This window comes from Somniosus microcephalus, chromosome 9, assembly GCF_052327205.1.
Source record: "Somniosus microcephalus isolate GS21.2 chromosome 9, FLI_Smic_1.0, whole genome shotgun sequence".
Taxonomy (NCBI): Eukaryota; Metazoa; Chordata; class Chondrichthyes; order Squaliformes; family Somniosidae; genus Somniosus; species Somniosus microcephalus.
In genome coordinates, this window is record NC_140995.1 from 211,618,348 (window position 1) to 211,641,345 (window position 22,998).

The window sequence follows — 22,998 nt, forward strand, 5'->3', positions numbered from 1 at the left end:
GGGAGTTCTCCTGGTTTCCTGGTCAATATTCCACCTCAGCCAGCACCACCAAAAGACAGATTAACCGGTCACTCATCTCACGGTTATTAATGGGATGTTGCTGGTGCAGAATGGCTACCCTGCTACCCTGCATAAAAGTCAGTGCACTGATCATCAGTGTAATTATCATGTGAAATGCTTTGAGGCTTTTCGACAGCTGTATAGATACAAGTAGCTCTTTTCCTTTCTATAGTATAAAAGTCGTTTTGTGGAAAAAGTGTTACAATGCTGTCCCAACTACTGTATGAAATATACTATAAATCTGATTGGTAAAAGACTACTAACCTGTAAATAAGTTTTAGGGACCAGACCTTGCTTTCCCTGAGCATTTTCTCCAAGCCACCAGCCATCAGGTTTTTGATTAAGGATTGTTAAAACGTCACCTTTCTGCAGCATTGGAACAAAGCAAGAAAACAATTAAACTGTACAATTAGCAAACAAACTGGGTTCCATTTTAAATAGTCTGGGTATTATTTCAGTGGATTAAGGTTTCACTGATCTGCAGAGGTAACAGCTCATGAACTTCTAATTTTAGGAACTGTGTGAACTTCTTTTGGCTCTGTGCTGGATGTGTTAATGACTTTCAAATATAGTGTAAGGCATATGACAAGACCCATTAAAGGAATTGTAAGTGTTGAAAATTGAAATTATATTCTTGCCCATTTCTCCCATATATCTTCCACTTCATTCCCCTCCATCTTGGAAGATTTTTCTTTATCATTTCATCACCTGACATGCCTTTTCCATATACTTTTATTCTTTTAATGCCTTTTTGTCTCACTGAAATTAACTTTGTACATCAATGACCTTTTTCCAGTTTTTCATTAAACTCATGAACTTCCTCTGAAAAGGGTGAAGACAGTTTACATTTTGGGTGAAGACCTTTCATTAGAACTCTTGACAATGGGTCTCTGCTTGAAGTGTTCATCTATCTTTTCTCTTTATTGGTGCTGACAGACCTGCTGTCAAACACTGAGAAATCAACTGTCAAATTAAAATTGTGCGTGGTCCCTTTAAGAAAACCAGCAGATGACGTGTCATCAAATGATGTCATCAGACCGGCTTCCTGTTAATTGGCCAGCAAGCCCGCAGGGCGGGTTTAACAAGATCAATCAAGGCAAAATCACGTCTGTGGACCGGATGCAGCTGGGGGCTGGAAGCCGGGAACTACCTGACCCGCACCCAACCCACCTCTATTAATAAAATCGCGGCCTAAGTATTTAAAGTACTGTTCAAACTGAGTTTTCCTGCTTCAAATTAGAGTCTGAAACTGCAACATTAGGTCTCCCAATATGTTTAAAGTGGCAGTGAGGCCAGTGCTTGTTAGTGACAGATACAGTAACAAGCTGGTGTTACAGTCAACCTGCAACTGTACACTTGTGTATTAATCAAACTGGAAGACATATTGTTATCATTTGAAATGGAAACAATCTAGGAGAATTTAGAATAGAACGCATATGGAGTGGAAACCTTGCAGATCTGGGTTCCAGCCTAAATCTTGCCCGATACCCTTAAGGGTGATCAGGGTAAGATTCACACACCCCAAAAATTTCAGCACCCAAATCCAAGGAAGCAAGTAAGTGGTACAACAGCAAAGTGCAAAACGAAGGATTAAGAAAACCAGACTGGGAGGTAGAAGGTGAGGCTATTTAAATACATTTATAAAATAACTGGTAACAAATTATCATTCAAACACAGAAATCCAAGACTGTTTCCTACATTATAAAAAAAGGGCATAATTTCCTACAAACAGACAATCAATACTCACTGCCCCCATTTTCATATGCATCTGTTGAGAGCTAGGCACGAATGAAGTTGGGATTAAAACTGCAAAACCATTTTTTCTCCTCTAACTCTCCATCTCATATTTCCACTCTTACCCCTCTTCTCCTGAAAGCAACAACTCCTGCTGCAGTACAGGTCTATGAACAGCAGCAGTCCTTACCCCTTCATGATGTGTGAATTTTAACAATGAATATCAGGCTATTCAACTATGAGAGCCCCTATCCTATAGTTAACCAATGCATATGTGTGAGTACTTCCTGTAGGAGTCATGGTTCTAGCAATCGGGAATGCAAATCCCAACCACTTTATTTCCTTTTTCTAACCTCGGGATGCTTACCCAACTGTAGTACCTCCTCCTCCTGCCCCAGTGTCATCCTGGCTGGACTACTTCAGAACAGAGTGGAGATCTCAATGCAGATATTCATCAGTATAGTTCCATATCGTATTATGCAGTGTATGTAGTATGCATTGGGAGCTGGTGAACCATTTTTAAAGAGGAGATCTCACCAACAATTTTAAGCAGGTGCAGGAACAGAGAGACCTGGGGGTTTGCGTACACAAGTCTTTGAAGATGGCGGGACAAGTTGTGAAGGCTGTTTAAAAAAAAGTACACGGGATCCTTGGCTTTATAATTAGAGGCTGAGAGTATAAAAGCAAGGAAGTGATGCTAAACCTTTATAAATCACTGGTTCGGCCTCAACTGGAGTATTGTGTCCAATTCTGGGCACCGCACTTTAGAAAGGATGTCAAGGTCCTGGAGAGGAGATTTACTAGAATGGCACTAGGGATGGGGGGCTTAAGTTACATGGAGAGAGTGGAGAAGCTGGAATTGTTCTCCTTAGAGCAGAGAAGGTAAAGGGGAGATTTAATAGAGGTGTTCAAAATCATGAAGGGTTTTGATACAGTAAATAAGGAGAAACTGTTTCCACTGGCTGAAGGGTCGGTAACCAGAGGACACAGATTTATGGCAATTGGCAAAAGAGCCAGAGGTGAGAGGAGAATTTTTTTGTACGCAGTGAGTTATAATTATCTAGAATGCACTGCCTGAAAGAGTGGTGGAAGCAGATTAAATTTTCAAAAGGGAACTGGAAACTACTTGAAATGGAGAAAATTGCAGAGCTATGAGGAAAGAGCGGGGGAGTGGGACTAATTGAACAGCTCTGCCAAAGAACCGGCACAGGCATGATGGGTCAAATGACCGTTCTGTGCTGTAAGATTCTAACAGGGCCATAATTTAAAATCAAAATATTGCAAAGAATTATGATTAACTTGGATAATTTTATTTTTCTATTTTGAAATATCATTTTTTTTTAAACGGCCTCAGGTCTCCCCTGTGGTTCCGTGGGTAAATGGCACACAATCACACAGACCAGGAAGACCTCAGATTTCATATCTGATCTGTGCTGAGTTAATTGATCTGAACTAGAGTGGCTGTGGGTACAATTTGCATTACTGTTCCTGGGCTGTGGAGGGGGAAGCAAAAAGAATAAGAAAGTCAGCCAGACTTTCCACTCCCAGTTGCTATCTAGTGAGATACTGTTACTCGCTATATATTAAATAATTTCAGACATACTGCTGGGCCCAATAACTTTATCCCTCCGTGCTGCCATCTGCACAACTTAAACAAAACTTTTGAATAATCAGAGCTGCTAAAGTTGATTTTAATTCTTTTCAACTAATTAATCTGTAAAGGGCCTGAAGGAGTCTCTGGGAGCAAGGTTCTTCAGTTATCCTGCCATATAATGTAGAGGTGTAATGATCCTTTGAGATTCGTACTATAGCTGACATACAATTCAACAGTCCTTTTTATTTAGGAAAAAGTGGAGTGAGATTCCTTACTGAAATTACAATTTAGTGTTAAGGGGCAGACAGACAGTGCCAAACTATAAAGTTGCCCCATGCTTCAAGGTCAAGCTAAATTCATATCAAATATAATATTCCAATATTTTTCTCTTCAGTAACAGAATATATTTACCTTAAATGACAGATCATGTTCCTCCTGAGCTTCAAAGTCACTGATTGTAATGAATAGTTTATCCGTATCTTGTTCTTCGTCAGATTCCTCTTCGTCAGATTCCTCTTCTTCATCCTCATCATCACCATCATCATCCTCTTCATCTTCTTCATCATCATCATCATCAGCAGCATCTTTCATATTTCCCTGTTTCGCTGCAGTAGCCTGGCTCTTTGTATTCCTAGTAAAAGCGATTTACGATAGTTATTTCTACAGGTTATGAGTCACTCAGCCACAAATCAAGCCCCAATTCGCACATTTAGATGCAGTCTTATTGAGGCTGACATCATCACATCATTAATGCAGCTGCTTAAAAGCAAGTCAATAATGGATGTCTTAAGTTATAGATTTCACTCATGAGTTCCCTGGAAAACGATGCCTTGCAGAGAGCTACTCCTGGAGCCTAAGGAGCAATTTGAAACACTTGCCTAGTGATTCAATTCTTGACTTGGGCTTTGCTGCAGTCAGAAGAGGTCTCCATCAAGGATGCACAACCTAGAGTCCAACAAATTTCTACTCATCTCAGTCCTAAATGGCTGACCCCTTATTCTGAGACCCCTGGTTCTAGACTCCCCAGCCAGATGGAAACATCCTCCCTGCATCTACCCTGTCAAGGCCTGTAAGAATGTTGTATGTTTCAATGAGATCACCTCTCATTCTTCTAAACCCTAGAGAATATAGGCCTAGTCTACTCAATCTCTCCTCATAGGACAATCCCCCCCATCCCAGGGACCAGTCTGGTGATCCTTCGTTGCACTCCCTCTATGGCAAGTATATTCTTCCTTAGGTAAGGAGACCAAAACTGTACACAATACTCCAGGTGTGGTCTCACCAGGGCCCTATATAATTGCAGTAAGACGTCTTTACTCTTACACTCAAATCCTCTTGTAATAAAGGCCAAAATAGCATTTGCTTTCCTAATTGCTTGCTGTGTCTGCATGTTAACTTTCAGTGATTCGTGTACAAGGACACCCAGGTCCCTCTGAACACCAAAATTTCCCAATCTCTCACCATTTAAAAAATACTCTGCTTTTTTATTTTTCCTACCAAAGTGGATAACTTCACATTTCTCCACATTATATTCCATTTGCCATGTTGTTGCCCACTCACTTAGCCTGTCTATATCCCCTTGAAGCCTCCTTACATCCTCCTCACAACTTACATTCCTACCCAGCTTTGTATCATCAGCAAACTTGGATATATTACATCCAAATCATTGATGTAGATTGTGAATAGCTGAGGCCCAAGCGCTGATCCTTGCGGTACACCTCTAGTTACAGCCTGCCAACCTGAAAATGACCCGTTTATTCCTACTCTCTGTTTTCTGTCCGCTAACTAATCCTTAATCCATGCTAGTATATTACCCCCAATCCCCTGAGCCCTAATTTTGTTTAATAACTTCTTATGTGGCACGTTATCGAATGCCTTCTGAAAATCCAAATACACCACATCTACTGGTTCCCCCTTATCTATTCTGCTAGTTACAACCTCAAAAAACTCTAACAGATCTGTTAAACACAATTTCCCTTTCATAAATCTGTGTTGGCTCTGCCCAATCCTATTATTATTTTCTAAGTGCCCTGTTACCACGTCCTTAATAATAGATTCTAGCATTTTCCCTACTACTGATGTCAGACTAACTGGTCTGTAAAAAATAACAACAGAGAATGCTGGAAAAACTCAGCAGGTCAGGCAACATCCGTGGAGAGAAATTTGAGTTGATGTTTCGGGTTGAAACCCTTCTTCAAAAATTTCCAGCATCTGCAGTATTTTGCTATCTAACTGGTCTGTAGTTCTTCGTTTTCTCTCTCCCTCCTTTTTAAAACAGTGGGGTTACATTTGCTACCTTCCAATCTGCGGGAACCGTTCTAGAATCTATGAAAATTTGGAAAATGACAACCAATGCATCCACTATCTCTATAGCCACTTCTCTCAAAACCCTAGGATGTAGGCCATCAGGTCTAGGGGATTGATTGGTTTTCAGTTCCATTAATTTCTCCAGTACTATTTTTTTACGAATACTAATTTCTTTCAGTTCCTCATTCTAGCTGGACCCTTGGTTCTCCACTATTTCCAACAAGTTTTTTGCGTCTTCTTCCGTGAAGACAGACAGAAAGGGCTGGATTTTCCCTGCAGAGGCAGGATGGCGGCGGGAGAGCTGGTTGGCGGGTTCCGGTCCCGCTACCGTCTGCAGCCGCTCTCTGAAAATGATTTTCCGTAGATTGGCCTTGTTAAGCCTGCCGTGCGAGGTTCCTGGCCAATTAACCGGAATCGGGTCTGATGACGTCTGGTTTCCTTAAAGGGACCACAGCCACATTGATTTTGACAGTTGTGCTGTCAGTGTTCTGCAGCATTGAGGTGCTGCAAACACTGACAAGCACTGCACAAAGGTGCACGTCTGCACAAAGGTGCACGTCTGCACCCAGGCTCACACATGACTCTCTCCATATGCTCATGGGCGGAAGAGACCTCCCCAAGAGATCAATGCAGTCTGGTTGCACATTGCACAGGAGGACACAAGCAGAGATGTCGTCAGGAGTCCCTGGCTGCAATGGCGCCAACCTTTCAATGATCTCAGTAGATCATGAAGCGTTACTGCAAAGCCACACTCAAACTCACCCTGCTGTGCCACTCATCACATCCCTATCACTCTGCCTTCCATACCCAACTCCTGCATATCCTTACTCACACCAACTTACCTTGCACCTCCACCCATCCCTCTCTATCTACATTATCACTTCCCCATCTCACTAGCCACCCCTCACACTCACTCTCATCCTACTGCAAGCATACCAACTAACAACACACAAGGGTAGGCACTTGAGAGGTTTAGCCAATGTTCATGTGAAGTTTCTGTTAATGTGTTGTCATCCATTGAAATCTATATTTTCAACACTTCATCTTATTGGACAGATCTGTGAGCACCTTGAGAAGTGTCTTAGTGAGTTCCAGTGAATGTTGAGACATAACTCCCCTCCCCACTGAAGAGTGTAAAAGGAATGGCTTGGACATTATAGGGATGCTTTATGGTGCTGGTGTGGGATGGTGTCAACCTGGCACATCATGCAGCAGCCAGAGTGCACAGCGTCAAGTGAGGTAAATCTGGCCATGGTGATGCCATCGCTGGCCTCCCGGGCAGCAATGTTGTCAGATGCTGATGTCCTGTGTCGCATCAGGTGATGGCGGAGAAGGTTGGTGATGTTGTTGGTGATGTTGGAGTGTCTGGTGATGTTGGTGTTGGGGCTGATCGTGGAAGGATTCAGAGGACCAAGGTGTGATTTTTTCAAGGGCATTGATGTTGCTGGAATAGATGGCAGCTGCAGTTGAGATGACAGAAGCGATCTGTCAATGGTGAGAGAAGTTGTGCCAATGAGGTGCCACTGGATAAACAGTTGGCTCTAAACACTTGCAAGCTAAAGAAATCTCTGTATGTTTTACAAATGCAGTTAACAACAGTTTCTGAGCTCTGAAACCAAACAGCTGCAACATGGTATCCTTTATACCACTTCGGCAGCTGTCAGGTTATCAGATAAATCCAAGCAGACTCAACTCACGACAGGGTGAGCTGGCGTGTTCCCAAAGCAGCGGGTAACCCGTGGGGGAGCACGTAAAATTACAAGGTAGGCTCAAAATAGCATTACATTGGCTGTTAACAAGCTATTTAATGATCTAAATTGTCTCCCCCGCCACTTGGTGTCGGGTCAGTTCTGCGCAGACAGACTCATCACCTGGGAGACTCATGTGGAGGTGGGCTGACAGTGGGTTTCCTATCCGCTGTCAATCTTTGCTATTTTGACAGTGGACCCGCCTCCAAACCTGCACTCTGAGCGCCGGCAAAATCCAGCCCAAAGTATTTGTTTAATTTCTCTGCCATTTCCTTATTCCCCATTATAATTTCTCCTGTCTCAGCCTGTAAAGGATCCACATTTACTTTTGCTAATCTTTTTTCCTTTTTACATGTCTATAGAAGCTTTTACAGTCTGTTTCTTTGTCTCTCGCTAGTTTACTCTCATATTCTATTTTCCCTTTCTTTATCAATTTCTTGGTCCTCCTTTGCTGAATTCTAAAATCCTCCCAATCCTCAGGCTTACTGCTCTTTTTGGCAACATTATAAGCCTCTTCCTTTGATCTAATACTATCCTTAACTTCTCTTGTTAGCCACAGTTGGATCACTTTTCCAGTGGGGTTTTTGTGCCTTAAAGGAATGTATATTTGTTGTAAATTATGTATTAATTCTTTAAATGCTAGCCATTGTTTATCTACCATCATACCTTTTAATGTAGTTTCCCAATCTACCTTAGCCAACTCGCCCATCATACCTACGTAGTTTGCTTTGTACAAAGATCCCTCTCATGCATCTCCTGCCCAAGCCGAATAACATAATCAGGTGTCTGAACAGGATGTTTATTCAGCTGGAGCTAGAAAGTGTTTTGCAATTTAATTCAGCAGTCTCTTTATCTTACTTATCAGTGTCATCCATTTTCTGTTTGGTACGCTCTTTATCTAGTCTCCGAGCAAGTTCCCGAAGCAGTTCTGACATGCCGGTCAATCGCCTCTCTTCACCTCGCTTCCGTTGATCATAATTACTTATAAGAGTAGGTTCATTTGCCTGAGAAAAGATACATGCCTTGTGAGAACACATTAGAAGATCTCAAGAATGATTAAACCCAATTGCAGCTCTTTTTTTTTTAAGTATATGAGCTAAAGTGTCAGCTTTGGCTCGGTGGTAGCACCTCTAAGTCAGAAGGTTGTGGGTTCAAGGCCGACACCAGAGACTTGAGCACATAATCTAAGCTGGCACTTCAGGGCAACACTGAGGGAGCGCTGCTCTGTCAGAGGTGCCATTTTTCAGATAAGCTGTTAAACTGAGGTCCTATCTGCCCTCTCAGGTGGGCATAAAAGATCACATGGCACTAGGTGAAGATGAGCAGGGAAGTTCTCCTGGTGTCCTAGCCAACATTTATCACTCAAGCAGCATCACTAAAATAGGTTAGCTGGTTATTTATTTCATTGTTGTTGCGCTACCTTGCTGTCCACAAATTGGCTGCCGCATTTCCCTATATTACAAAAGTGGTTATACTTCAAAAGTACCTAATTGGTTGTGGGATGCCCTGAGGATGTGAAAGATCCTATATAAATACAAGTTCTTCTTTCTTTTATACACCTATATATGTAAATCTCTCCCACTGAGCTTACACATAGTGCCCATTCTGACTAAGCTATTTTTATACTTTCGAAGAAGTAATTGATTGAGCCTAACTCCCCTGGATTTTTATAGAAATAAACAGTATTGACCAGCAATAATGTGGGATTGTTGTTCCTCGCAGTCTTTTAACGTTGCTGAAGTCCAGTCTCTGTGGCCTGAACATTCACTGATTTCACACACATAAATAAATAAATAAAATCAAGACATTCCCCAACAGATGGAAGACAAATATTTCAGTTCTCCAAACATTAAGTGCCTGGGTGCTCCAACAATACTTCTAATACTGCAAGGAGCCAAGAAGTAGGAGTCCCCCAACAGTGAGCTCCCAATCTCAGCTGCATTGTCAGCATGAGGTACAGGCTGAGCGTCCCGAACCTGGCAACCTCGGGGCCGAGGCCGAGCAGGTTTTCGTGTTTTTCCGGACTTCGGAACGTGATTCTGATGTCCGAAGTCCGGAAATATCACAACCTGGGCCCGGGCGTTTCCGGACTTTGGACATCAGAAACATGTTCCGAGTCCGGAAATGCCTGGGCCCAGGTTGCGGTTTGACAGGGTGTCCGGATTCCGGAACATTTTACGGATTCCGGACGACCCTGCCACTAATCGTCCCAGAGTCCGAATTCTGGAACATTCTGGATTCCGGAACTCCGGATTTTCACAGAAATCACAGAAACCCCACAGTGCAGATAGAGGCTATTTCAGCCCATCGAGCCTGCACCGACACATATCCCACCCGATCCCCGTAACCCCACGTATTTAATCCCCCTAACACTAAGGGTCAATTTTTTTTTTTTATCATAGCCAATCAACCTAACCCACACATCTTTGGACTGTGGGAGGAAACCGGAGCACCCGGAGGAAACCCACGCAAACACGGGGAGAATGTGCAAACTCCACACAGACAGTCGCCCGAGGCCGGATTCGAACCCGGGTCCCTGGCGCTGTGAGGCAACAGTGCTAACTACTCTCAACCTGTACCAAAAGGAGGATCAGTGCCCCTTTGAAAAGAGGAAAAGAAATTCCTATGCAAAGAGTCATAAAGAGGCCTTAAATGATGCCTAGGAGCTGCACAGGGAGACCTGAAAAACAGAAGGGTGAGAAAAAGATCTTAGAAATATAGTTTTCAGTTGATCTGGTAACTCAGTGGCTGGTGTCTTCCACCATAGTCATAGAGTCATAGAGTTATACAGCACAGAAAGAGGCCCTTCGGCCCATCGTGTCTGCGCCGGCCATCAAGGCCTGTCTATTCTAATCCCATTTCCCAGCACTTGGTCCGTAGCCTTGTATGCTATGGTGTTTCAAGTGCTCATCTAAATGCTTCTTGAATGTTGTGAGGGTTACTGCCTCTACCACCCTTTCAGGCAGTGAGTTCCAGATTCCAACCACCCTCTGTGTGAAAATGTTTTTCCTCAAATCCCCTCTAAACCTCCTGCCCCTTATCTTGAAACTATGCCCCCTGGATATTGACCCCTCTACTAAGGGGAAAAGTTCCTTTCTATCTACCCTATCTATGCCCCTCATAATTTTGTACACCTCAATCAGGTCCCCCCTCAACCTTCTCTGCTCTAAGGAAAACAACCCCAGCCTGTCCAGTCTCTCTTCATAGCTGAAGCGCTCCAGCCCAGGTAACATCCTGGTGAATCTCCTCTGCACCCTCTCCAATGCAATCACATCCTTCCTATAGTGTGGTGTCCAGAACTGCACACAGTATTCCAGCTGTGGCCTAACTAGCGTTTTGTACAGCTCCATCATAACCTCCCTGCTCTTATATTCTATGCCTCGGCTAATGAAGGCAAGTATCCCATATGCCTTTTTAACCACCTTATCTACCTGTCCTGCTGCCTTCAGAGATCTATGTACATGCACACCAAGGTCCCTCTGATCCTCTGTCCTTCCTAGGGTCCTACCATTCATTGTGTATTCCCTTGCCTTGTTAGACCTCCCAAAATGCATCACCTCACACTTTTCAGGGTTAAATTCCATTTGCCACTGTTCTGCCCATCTGACCAACCCGTTTATATCGTCCTGTAGCCTGAGGCTTCCCTCCTCGCTATTTACCATTCCACCAATTTTCATGTCATCTGCGAACTTACTGATCATACCTCCTACATTCATATTTAAATCATTAATGTACGCTACAAACAGCAAAGGACCCAGCATCGATCCCTGCGGTACACCACTGGACACAGGCTTCCAGTCATAAAAATAACCTTCGACCATCACCCTCTGCCTCCTGCCACTAAGCCAATTTTGGATCCAATGAGCCAAATTGCCCTGGATCCCATGGGCTCTTACCTTCTTGACCAGTCTCCTATGCGGGACTTTGTCAAAAGCCTTACTGAAGTCCATGTAAACTACATCAACTGCACTACCCTCATCCACACACCTAGTCACCCCCTCGAAAAATTCAATCAAATTGGTTAGACATGATCTCCCCCAGACAAAGTTATGCTGACTATCCCTGATTAATCCTTGCCTCTCCAAGTGGAGACTAATTCTGTCCTTCAGAATTTTTTTCAGTAATTTCCCTACCACTGATGTTAGGCTCACTGGCCTGTAATTCCCTGGTTTATCCCTACTACCCTTCTTGAACAATGATACTATGTTAGCTGTTCTCCAGGCTTCTGGCGCCTCCCCTGTGGCCAGAGAGGTTCTGAAAATTTGTGTCAGAGCCCCTGCAATCTCCTCCCTTGCCTCACACAGCAGCCTGGAGTACATTTCATCTGGGCCTGGGGATTTATCCACTTTTAAGCCCGCTAAAACCGCTAGTACCTCCTCCCTCTCAATGCTAATTTGTTCAAGTATATCACAATCCCCCTGCCTGATTTCTATGCCTACATCGTCCTTCTCCATAGTGAACACAGATGCAAAATATTCATTTAAAACCTCACCTACATCTTCCGGCTCTACACACAGATTGCCACTTTGGTCCCTAATGGGCCCTACTCTTTCCCTGGTTATCCTCTTGCCCTTAATATACTTATAAAACACCTTGGGATTTTCCTTTATTTTGCCCGCCAGTGTTTTTTCATGCCCCCTCTTCGCTCTCCTAATTTCTTTTAATAAAATTTAATTCAAAGCAATCTTTTAAGCTTATGACTTTTAAAATGCACTATATCGGCTAAAGATAAAAGTATCCCCTATATTTCCATACATCAGCGTTGCCAGCCATACATATACCTTTTTTTGAATTACATTTTAAAAACTGTAAAATGTTGTCTTCAATTGTGTGTTGTAGCTGGGTGATTGAGGGTTGGTACGTCAGCCACAGGCTGAAGAGGGCTCTCGTCCCTGAGTAAGAGGATGGACCCTTTAAGAACCTCAACTTTAAATAGAAATTGCACCTGGAGTGGGAGGAGACTTTCCCCAGCCAGGTGGGCATAAAAGGAAAGGTTCAGGGGCAGTAAGGGGGGGGGAGAGGCTGGGAGTTGAAGGGCTAAAAGAGGGATTGTTTGAACTTGCTGTGCTTTATCTGTATTAAAATGTGTTTAGAACTTGGATTGATCAAGGACTACTGTTTGTATAAGAAAGTGATCGGATAAACTGAAAGATGAAAATGAGTAGCAGAATGTCCAGCTGCAGAGTGAGATCTGTGATGAAATATATGCCTTCATCAGCCCCTGTGTTTTACCTGCATTGTATTGTGTGTACCGCCCCCTTTTTCCTATTGTGTGTATTGGCTCCGCCCCTGTCTTTTGTCATATAAAGGTCTCAAGAGCTGTATGAGTCATTTCTGCCAGACGAATCCGATGTGGAAAGACATGCAATGTTCTTAGTGATTAAAAGCCTTCAGTTGAATCCTTTAATTCCTTGTCTTTGAGTTATTGATGGCACATCAAGATCAATTAGCTCCATGCGAAATTTCTGAAGACTGAGCAGCAGCCTGGAGAAGTACAAGGCAGGTTGAAAGAGCAAAGGCGTTGAAGGACATGGAACAGCAGGCAGCTCCGAGAAATTGAAGGACATGGAACAACAAGTGGCTGACCTGCAGCTCAAACTGTCCCGCGCCGAGGAACAAGTAAAGGAAAGTACAGCTGCCGTGACTGAAGTACATCAGTTGGACAAACTAAGACAACAGCACCAGGGGTTACAGACTGGTCAGCAGACCACCACATCCCAGCTGAGGGAAACATGGAATGATCTGGAACAAGTGCTGTGCCAGATTGGGAACAAAGACCAGAAGATTCAGAACCTGGAGGCTCTACAGCAGAAGAGCCAAGACAACATCGTTTAGCTTGAAACAGAGTGGGAGGGGCTTTTTGCTAAAATCCAAGATGATGAGGGTGAGGTGGCCATTTTGAATCAAGTGCAGAAGAAGAATCACGCTCTGCAAGACCAGGTTGCCCAGTTACCTAAAAAGCTGGAATCTAACATTGCAAAGACCAAAAGGAGTGAGAAACAGGCCCAAGATGACCAAAACCATCTCCAGAGTCAGCTAGAGGGAGCCAAATCAAAGCACTGAACCTACAGCTTGAGGCTGAGAAGAAAATTGTTTGTAGTGTAAACCAGCAACTGCGGGAGAAATCTGAGTCCCTGAACAAGACTAGGAAACAAGTGCTTGAGTACAGGAAAGAGAAAGTTCAGCTGGGTCAGGGGCTCGAGCCCCTAAAGGAGGACTTGAAGAAAAAGGTAGAGAGCGAGAGCAGACTGCAAGGGGAACTTGCGGCACTCAGACTGGAGAAAGAGGCTTCATCCAAGGGGCTGACAGAAGCCAAAAAACACAGCCTCACCAAGGCTACAAAGGCCCTCGCAGAAACGTGAGCAGAATTGGAGAAAGATAGGCATTTGGTGAAAACTGCTCTTGATGAAAAGGAAAAATCACACAAGCAGGTCAAGGAAGAGTTGCAGAAGTTTTTGAAAATGCAACCAATCTAGCGAACGAGCTGAAGAGTTAGGTGCAGAGGAGGCTGAGAAGCAGCTGACATCGAGCACTGATTACCTAAACGTTCAAGCTGCAGGAGATTTTGCAGGAGAGGCAGAAAGCTGAGTAGCAACTCCAGTCAAAACTGTGAAAATCGCAGGAATCTCAGGAGTATGAGGTCCAGCTGAAACACTGAATTCTCAAAGGGCTGACACATTACCCAAACTGCAGCAGCAGGTGGCAGCACTGAGCAAGCTGTGACTAAAGGGAAGGATTACCAAGCCCCTCAAACCAACTTGGCGAAGCTTCAGTCAGATATTTATGGAAAAGAATCGGAACTGACTTCAACCAGACGTGACCTGAAGGCTAAGGAGCTATAGTTGCCAGTGACTGCGCCACGGTGGTGCTCATGTTGGAGAAGGACCCCTCCATTCTCTGCCAACCCTACTCCTGCACAATGTTACTCACCCCAACATCCCTTGGGCCTTCATCCATCCCTCTCTCTAGCTACATTATTCAGGTCCCCATCTTACTATGCACCCCTCACACTCGGCCTCATCGTAATGCAATGACAGCAACTAACAACACAAAAGGAGGCAACTTGGTATTGGCAACCCAATCCATCAAAGTCTCCTTACACTCATTCCATCACTCTCACTCAACCTTCTCTTTCCCTCCTTGCAGGAAAAGAGAGCCCACAATAAGAGGGAGAGGGGGAGAACTGGAGGAGGCCCTCAACAAGCCATGGCATATTTGACCACTGCAGAGGAGGCAGCACTGGAGATTGCTGAAGCGGTGGACCTGCTGGAAGTGGGGATGGAGAAAGGGGCTCGTTAGAAGAAGCTGGTGACAGAATTATTTTCCTTACACTTGCATGCCTTTCATCAGTCACTCATATGAGGTCTGATGTCAACCGAAAATGAATGCTCATTATGTGGATAATGGTATGTGTCTGCAGTCGTCATCTCGTATATGTAAGTGATGTTTTCACTCTCCCACAGGTCCATCGAGATCCCCCCCCCCCCCCCACTGTCCAGGATCAACAGCAAGAAGACTCCTCAGAGGAGCCTCCTGCCTCTGAGGGTGCAGCGTCACCTCAGACAACACAACCCAGCACCAGCGCAGAGAGGCACACCTCGGTGTCTTCGTCGTGAGATAGAGTAGTGTTCTCACCTGATGTCTCACAAGTGAGCAAGAGCAGATGGTGGAGACAGTGGCAGCAGTGGAGACTCCTCGTCGGAGTGTGCAGGACACTCCTAGCTCTGCTCAGCTGCATGCAGATGCTGAGCCTCGGGGGCCATCCAGGAAGAGGGCGATCCTGGAGCTGCAGGAACAAGTGCAGGAGGCTCTGATTGGTTTTGCGACTGCAGTGACTGCGAGTGTGCAGAGAAATGAGTCCTTCTCCAACATGAGCACCACCGTGGTACACTCACTGGCAACTATAGCTTCCTCCATGAATAGGATGGCCACCTGCTTGGAGGAAACACAGCGCCAGTCTCATGAGAACATGGTTTCACTTCAAAATAGATGGTCATCTATGGAGGATAGATGGGCATCTATGGAGGTGAGAAACCAGAGGCTCATAGACGTCCTTTGTAGGAGGGATGTCAGTATAGATATGGGCCCTCATGGCCCCTATGAAGTGCAGCAAGGTGCTCTCCAGATACTTACTAGCAGGGAAGTGCAGGTGACCCATGAGAGGGATGATGGTGGGAGGGGACATGGAAGTGGGGGTTCCTCTCGAAGCGCTCAGACTTCCACCCCCTTGCCAACATCTCGGTCAGAGCCCCAAATGCCTCCCTGGACAATGATGTCTGTCCCTGCACAGTCGCAGGAGGAGCAAATTTTGGCAGGGCCCTCACAGGCTGCAAAACCCAGAGGACGACCGCCAAAGGTGTCTAAGCAGGCGCAGCAGAGAGGTGAGGAGGCTGCCTCTACCTCTGCTGAAGTCACAGGGGTAGCGCCACGTAGAAGCACCCGGAAAAGATAGATCCCACACATCAGACAAAGTCAACATGGATTTACAAAAGGTAAATCATGCTCGACTAATCTACTGGAATTTTTTGAGGATGTAACTGGTAAAATAGATAAGGGAGAACCAGTGGATGTGGTGTATTTGGACTTTCAGAAGGCTTTCGATAAGGTCCCACACAAGAGATTAGCGTGCAAAATTAAGGCACATGGGATTGGGGGCAAGGTATTGACTTGGATAGAGAACTCGTTGGCGGACAGAAAGCAAAGAGTTGGAATAAACGGGTCGTTTTCCGAGTGGCAGGCAGTGACTAGTGGGGTACCGCAAGGATCGGTCCTAGGACCCCAGCTGTTCACAATATATATTAATGATATGGACGAGGGAATTGGATGTAATATCTCCAAATTTGCAGACGACACAAAGCTGGGCGGGAGGGTAAGCTGCGAGGAGGATGTCGGGAAACTCCAGTACGATTTGGACAGGTTGGGTGATTGGGCAGAAACATGGCAAATGCACTATAATGTGGATAAATGTGAGGTTATCCACTTTGGTGGCAAAAACAGGAAGGCAGATTATTATTTGAATGGCAATAGATTGGGAGAAGGGGAAGTGCAAAGAGACCTGGGTGTCCTTGTGCACCAGTCGCTGAAGGTAAGCATGCAGGTGCAGCAGGCGGTTAAGAAGGCAAATGGTATGTTGGCCTTCGTAGCAAGAGGGTTCGAGTACAAGAACAAGGATGTCTTGCTGCAGTTGTACAGGGCCTTGGTGAGACCGCACCTTGAGTATTGTGTGCAGTTTTGGTCACCTTACCTGAGGAAGGGCGTTCTTGCCATGGAGGGAGTGCAGCAAAGATTCACCAGGCTGATACCTGGGATGGCAGGATTGACGTACGAGGAGAGATTGTGTCGATTGGGCTTATACTCACTGGAGTTTAGAAGATTGAGAGGGGATCTCATCGAAACCTATAAAATTCTGTCAGGTCTGGACAGACTAGATGCAGGAAGGATGTTTCTGATGGCCGGGGAGTCCAGAACCAGGGGTCATAGTCTAAGGATAAGGGGTAAGCCATTTAGGACTGAAATGAGGAGGAATTTCTTCACCCAGAGAGTGGTGAACCTGTGGAATTCTCTGCCACAGAGGGCGGTGGAGGCCAGTTCATTAAATATATTCAAGAAAGAGTTGGATATATTTCTTGAGGCTAAAGGGATCAAGGGATATGGGGAAAAGGCAGGAACAGGGTACTGAATTTGGATGATCAGCCATGATCACATTGAATGGCGGAGCAGGCTCGAAGGGCCAAATGGCCTACTCCTGCTCCTATCTTCTATGTTTCTATGTAAATAGTCACAAGGGTAATCACTCGGGTGTAATTTTCATTACCACTGTCATATTTATATTATTATATGAAATAGTTGTAATAAATCATTTATTTGTCACACTTTGCAGTCGTTGCCAAATGTGTGTGCTCAAATGGAAGTGGCAGAGTGAACGGTCAGGGCTCAGTTCACATCCAGCAATGGTGGTGAGAGTGAAAACAAGGGACTAGTCACTGTTTGACTGCTCTATGGTGTTGGTGTGGGGTGATGCCAACCTGCGCACGCCTGTGGCAGCCACATGTCTGAGCTGCATTAAGTTAGTTAAATCTGGCATTGATGAGGGCATCCCTGGAGTGACGGGCAGCAACGTGCTCACGTACTGGCCGCAATGGCACCGCCGGCTCCTCCAGGTCTTCATCATCCTCGTTTTCAACCTCATGGTGGTGGTCGTCATTGTCCTCCTCCTCCGATGAAGCTGTGCGCTCTGCGCCGCTTCCCCATCCAGTGCTAATCCTTGCTGCTGCGCTATGTTGTGCAGGGCGCAGCAGACGACGACTATTCTGGAGACCCTGGCTGGTGCATCTTGAAGGGCTCCTCCAGATCTGTCGCGGCATCTGAAGCGCATTTTCAGCAAGCGTATTGTTTGTTCTATGACTCTTCTCGTCCAGATGTGGCTTTGATTATATCGTCCCTCAGCTTCATTTGTTGGCCTCCTCAAAGGTGTCATGAGCCACGTCTTCAGGGGATAACCCTTGTCTCCAGGCAGCCAGCCGGAAAGAATGTTTGGTGGAGCGAAGAGCTGAGGGTCGGTGAAGTGATGCAGGGTGCAAGAGTCATGACAGCTGCCAGGGAACTTGGCGCACACATGTATGACAATCTTCCTGTGGTTGCAGACCAGCTGCACTTGGAGGGAGTGGAAGCCCTTGCGGTTCACAAATACTACTGGGTTCTGATGGCATGCCCTGATGTGTGTAGTCGGTGACGCCCTGCACCCGTGGGAAGCCAGCTAGAGCAGCAAAGCCGAGCACCCGCTCATTGACACTGGCTTCATCAGTGGCACAATGGATATAATTGGCGGACCTATTAAAGAGGGCATCGGTGAGCTGTGTGATGCATCTGTGGGCAGCCGACTGCGAGATGCCGCAAATGTCTGCTGCAGATGCCTGGAAGGAGCCTGAGGTGAAGAAGTTGAGGGCAAGGGTGACTTTGACAGCACTGGTAAGGGGTGTCAACTCCTTCCTCTGGGCTGCAGGTCTTGCTCCAGCAATCCGCCAATGTCGGCAATGACCTGGCGTGATAGCCTGAGTCTCCTTTGGCACTGCTGCTCCGTCCCGTTGAGGAAGCTCATCCTCTGCCTGTATACCCTGTGTTGGGGGTATCGCCTCCAGCGCAGTGCAGCCCTGTGCTGATGCCCTCTGCCCTGTGCAGCATCAGGTAGTTCAGGAACAGGTTGGGGCTCTTGTTGCTGCTGCTGCGGCTGATCATCATCAGGTTCTGAGGACCAAGGCGAGAGCATAAATCGTGCCCATTCTGATGTTAGATATGGCAGCTGAAGTTGAGATGACAGAAGCAATCTGTCAATGGTGAGATATGTTGTTTCAAGGAGGTGACAGTGAATAGAGTTTACTCCAAACACTTCCAAACTGCATAAAGCTGAAAAGTGTCTTCCAAATACTGAAGGCTCCAGCTACTGAGATTGGAAAGTGAACAACTGTGAAATGGTAACTTTTATAACACTTTTGCTTCTGTCACCTATTCAAAGCAATGGAGAGTTCAAAACTTGACATACGTACCTGACGTGAACCTCGTGACAAAGTTGGAAAAATGGTTAGTAGCTGGTAAAAAACAACAGAAAATGCTGGAAAAACTCAGCAGGCCAGGCAACATCCGTGGAGAGAAATTAGAGTCGACGTTTCGGGTCTAACCCTTTTTCAAAACTGGAAAGGAAATGAAATAGATCGAAAGGCAGGGCTGCGAGAGAACAAAAGAAGTGAAGAGACATTAAGAGGTATTCAAAACGAGATGAGATGGTGACAGGACTAGTGGAGACAAAAGACGGCTCTAGATTAGGTGTGAAGTGTTCCGGCAGAATGAGAGACAGCTGCCATGTGGGAGAGAGAAAAAAAGGCGGGGGGGGAAGGGCCAAAACAAAGATGTGGATAAAATATAAGCAAAAATGTAATGGGGGCCGAGGTTATGATCTGAAATTGTTGAACTCGATGTTGAGTCCGGAAGGCTGTAAAGTGCCTAATCGGAAGATGAGGTGCTGTTCCTCAAGTTTACGTTGAGCTTCCGTGGAACAATGCAAGAGCCCGAATACAGTAGTAGCTGGTAAAATGCTGCTTAAATACCTTTAAACAGCCTCTTAAGTATTTCAATTGGCTGACCCGCCGCTGAGTGCCGGGTCTACAAAGTGCAGGCAGAGCCGGCACTTGGGAAACTTACAAGGAGGCGGGTTCAGAGTGGGATACCATCCCGCGGTTGACAGCGGACCCGCCTCCAAACCCGCCCTCTGAGCGCCGGCAAAATCCAGCCCATAGTATGTGATCTTGCTTTGTGTTATGGACACTAAAAGGTGTTTGGAACTTGGATTGATCAAGGACTACTGTTTGTAAAAGAATGCAGGTTCCATGATGGAAGGACCTTATAACAGTGTGTTGAAAATTACATTTTCCTTTTTGTTCTTGATAAAATATCAGGGTCCAAATCCTAATAATCTGACTGCAAGCTATAAGAATGAGTTTTCTAGATCGGACAAATTTCTCACCAAGTGCACACATAAAGGGATAACCCATAAACATTTCTCTACTACAATTTAAATATGGAACAGACTTTACTACAGACATCGGCCTGGATTTTGCATAGATAATAATGGTGAGGTTAACGACGCTAACCATTATAATGGTGTAAATCGGACAGCAACTTCTGTGGCTCAATTTTAACTCAGCCGCCAGGCGGGCTTTGAGGCGTGTGGGGGTTAAAATCGCAAAACCTGGGGGTTGGGACCCCCCCACCCGCCTGGTTCCCAACACCTAGCCATTTTAACCCAGGCATGTCTGATGGTCCCGAATCAGTCCCGCCTACAACAGACGGGACTGGTCTTTAGGGCCCTTAAACAGCACTCATTGGCCTTTATAATCCCATTTTAACAGGCCCTTGCCTGTTTAACCCTTTTCCCACGTAAAACACCAGTTCTCTAACCAATCACAAACCAGTTTACAAACCAGTTCTCTAACCAATCACCAGGGGTGACTCATTTGGCTACAAACCAGCAGTATAAAAAGACCGGTGCCAGTGCGAGCAGCAGAGAGTGCCATTGAGAGTTTGGGTGAGTGGGGTGTTAGGTGCTGTTTTTGTTTTGTTTCTGCCTTGTTTTTCCTGCCAGCCTCAGGATTAGCAGACAACGCGGAGGCGGAGCAGCGAGGCGAGGCCCAGTCGAGGCAGCCGGGAGCAGCAGCGGGTGTCGAGTTGAGCCGCAGCAGCGAGGCGAGGCAGCCTAAACAGGCTCCACAGGCAATATTCCAAGCGGAGGTCAGAATTCAAAAGTGACATCACAGCCAAGCTGGTAGGTGACTGGCTGGTTGGTGAGTACTTTTCCTTCCCTTTTAAGCCTTTATAAGTTGGTAAGTTCAATTAAATAGAGGTGTGATATTCATCATCTAGAATCGGGGCAGAGGGTATTTAAAAATAATAATAAATTTAATTAATTACATAGAATGGGAGAGCAGGTGATGTGTTACTGCTGCAATATGTGGGAGCTGGTGGACACCATTGATGTTCACAGTGATCACAAGTGCAGTAAGTGCTGAATGCTCGAGGAACTCCGGCTCCGTGTTGATGAGCTGGAATCCGAGCTTCAGACACTGCAACACATCAGGGAGGGGGAGAGTTACCTGGACTCTGTGTTCCAGGAAGTAGTCACACCAATTAGATTAACTAATTCAGATGTAGTCCGTGGTCAGGGACAGGAGGATGTGACTATGAGTGAGGCAGGTATGGGGATCCAGGAGGTAGTGTTGGAGGAGCCGCAGCCCTTGCTCTTGTCCAACAGGTTCGAGGCTCTTACTCCCTGTGAGGACGGGAAAGGGGACTGCAGGGAGGATGAGCAACCTGGCCACAGCACTGTGAAACGAGGGGCCATTCAAGTGGGGGGGAGTAAAAAGAAATGTTGTAGTGGTAGGGGATAGTATCATTAGGGGGATAGATAGGGTTCTTTGCAGCCAAGAGCGAGAGTCCTGAAGGTTGTGTTGCCTGCCTGGTGCCAGGGTTAAGGACATCTCCTCTGGGCTGGAGAGAAACTTGGGAGTGGGAGGGGGAGGATCCAGTTGTCGTGGTCCATGTTGGTACCAATGACATAGATAGGACAAGGAAAGAGGTTCTGCTGAGGGAGTATGAGCAGCTAGGGGCCAAATTAAAAAGCAGAACCACAAGGGTAATAATCTCTGGATTACTACCTGAGCCACGAGCAAATTTGGCTAGGGTAAATAAAATCAGAGTTAAATGCGTGGCTCAGACTGGTGTGGGAGAAATGGGTTTTGCTTCTTGGGACACTGGCACCAGTACTGGGACAGGAGAGAGCTGTTCCGTTGGGACGGACTTCACTTAGCCAGTGCTGGGACTAGAATCCTGGCGAATCGAATAACTAGGGCTGTAGAGAGGGCTTTAAACTAATTAGTGGGGGGGAGGTTTCAAGAGAGCAAAAAATAAAAATGTCAGCGGAGAAGGCAATGGAGCAAGGTAGCAGCGGGGGAATTAAAAACCAGAGCGTGTCAGGAAGGGACAGAATATATAAAGGTAAATGTAAAGGGGGTAAAAGCAGGAATAAATTGTCACAAAACATATTTAAAAGTTCTTTATCTGAATGCACGCAGCATTCGTAACAAAATAGACGAGTTGATGGTACAAATAACTACACATGGATATGATCTGGTGGCCATTACGGAGACATGGCTGCAGGGTGACCATGACTGGGAACTAAACATCCAGGGGTATTTGACTATTAGGAAGGACAGACAGGAAGGTAAGGGAGGTGGGGTGGCTGTGTTAATAAAGGATGGAATCACTGCAATAGTGAGAAATGATATTGGGTCAAAGGATCAGGATAATGAAACGGTTTGGGTAGAGATAAGGAATAATAAGGGGAAAAAGTCACTAGTGGGCGTAGTCTATAGGCCTCCTAACAGTTGCAACTCTATTAGTCGGAGTATAAATCAGGAAATAGTTGGGGCTTGTAATAAGGGAACAGCTATAATCATGGGAGATTTTAACTTTCATATTGACTGGACAAATCAAATTCGGCAGGGCAGCCTTGAGGAAGAGTTCATAGAGTGCATTAGGGACAGGTTCCTTGAGCAGTATGTTACTGAACCAACCAGGGGGCAGGCAATCTTAGATCTGGTCCTGTGTAATGAGACAGGATTAATAAAAAATGTCCTAGTAAAGGATCCCCTTGGAATGAGTGACCATAACATGGTTGAATTCCAAATTCAGTTGGAGGGTGAGAGTTGGATCTCAAACCAGCGTACTAAGCTTAAATAAAGGAGACTATGAAGATATGAGAGCAGAGTTGACTAAAGTGGACTGGGAAAATAGATTAAGGTGTAAGATGGTACATAAGCAGTGGTGTACATTCAAGGAGATATTTCACAACTTTCAAGAAAAATATATTCCACTGAGGAATAAGTGACGTAAAAGAAAAGACAGCCATCCGTGGCTAAGTAAAGTAATAAAGGATAGTACTCGACTGAAAACAAGGGCATATAAAGTAGCCAAATCTAGTGGGAGGATAGAAGATTGGGAAGCATT

The 22,998-nt window shown here is 45.5% G+C and overlaps 1 protein-coding gene across 1 annotated transcript in view; it reads right to left on the reverse strand.

Moving 5' to 3' along the window:
• Positions 1-22,998, reverse strand: part of nphp1 (nephronophthisis 1) — a 127,377-nt gene that overhangs the window by 85,353 nt on the left and 19,026 nt on the right. The window contains exons 4-6 of the mRNA XM_085997859.1: positions 8,302-8,447; positions 3,800-4,019; positions 325-426 (exon numbers count right to left, since the gene is read on the reverse strand). Coding sequence (XP_085853985.1) covers positions 325-426; positions 3,800-4,019; positions 8,302-8,447 — 468 coding nt within the window. The remainder of the gene's footprint in view (positions 1-324; positions 427-3,799; positions 4,020-8,301; positions 8,448-22,998) is intronic.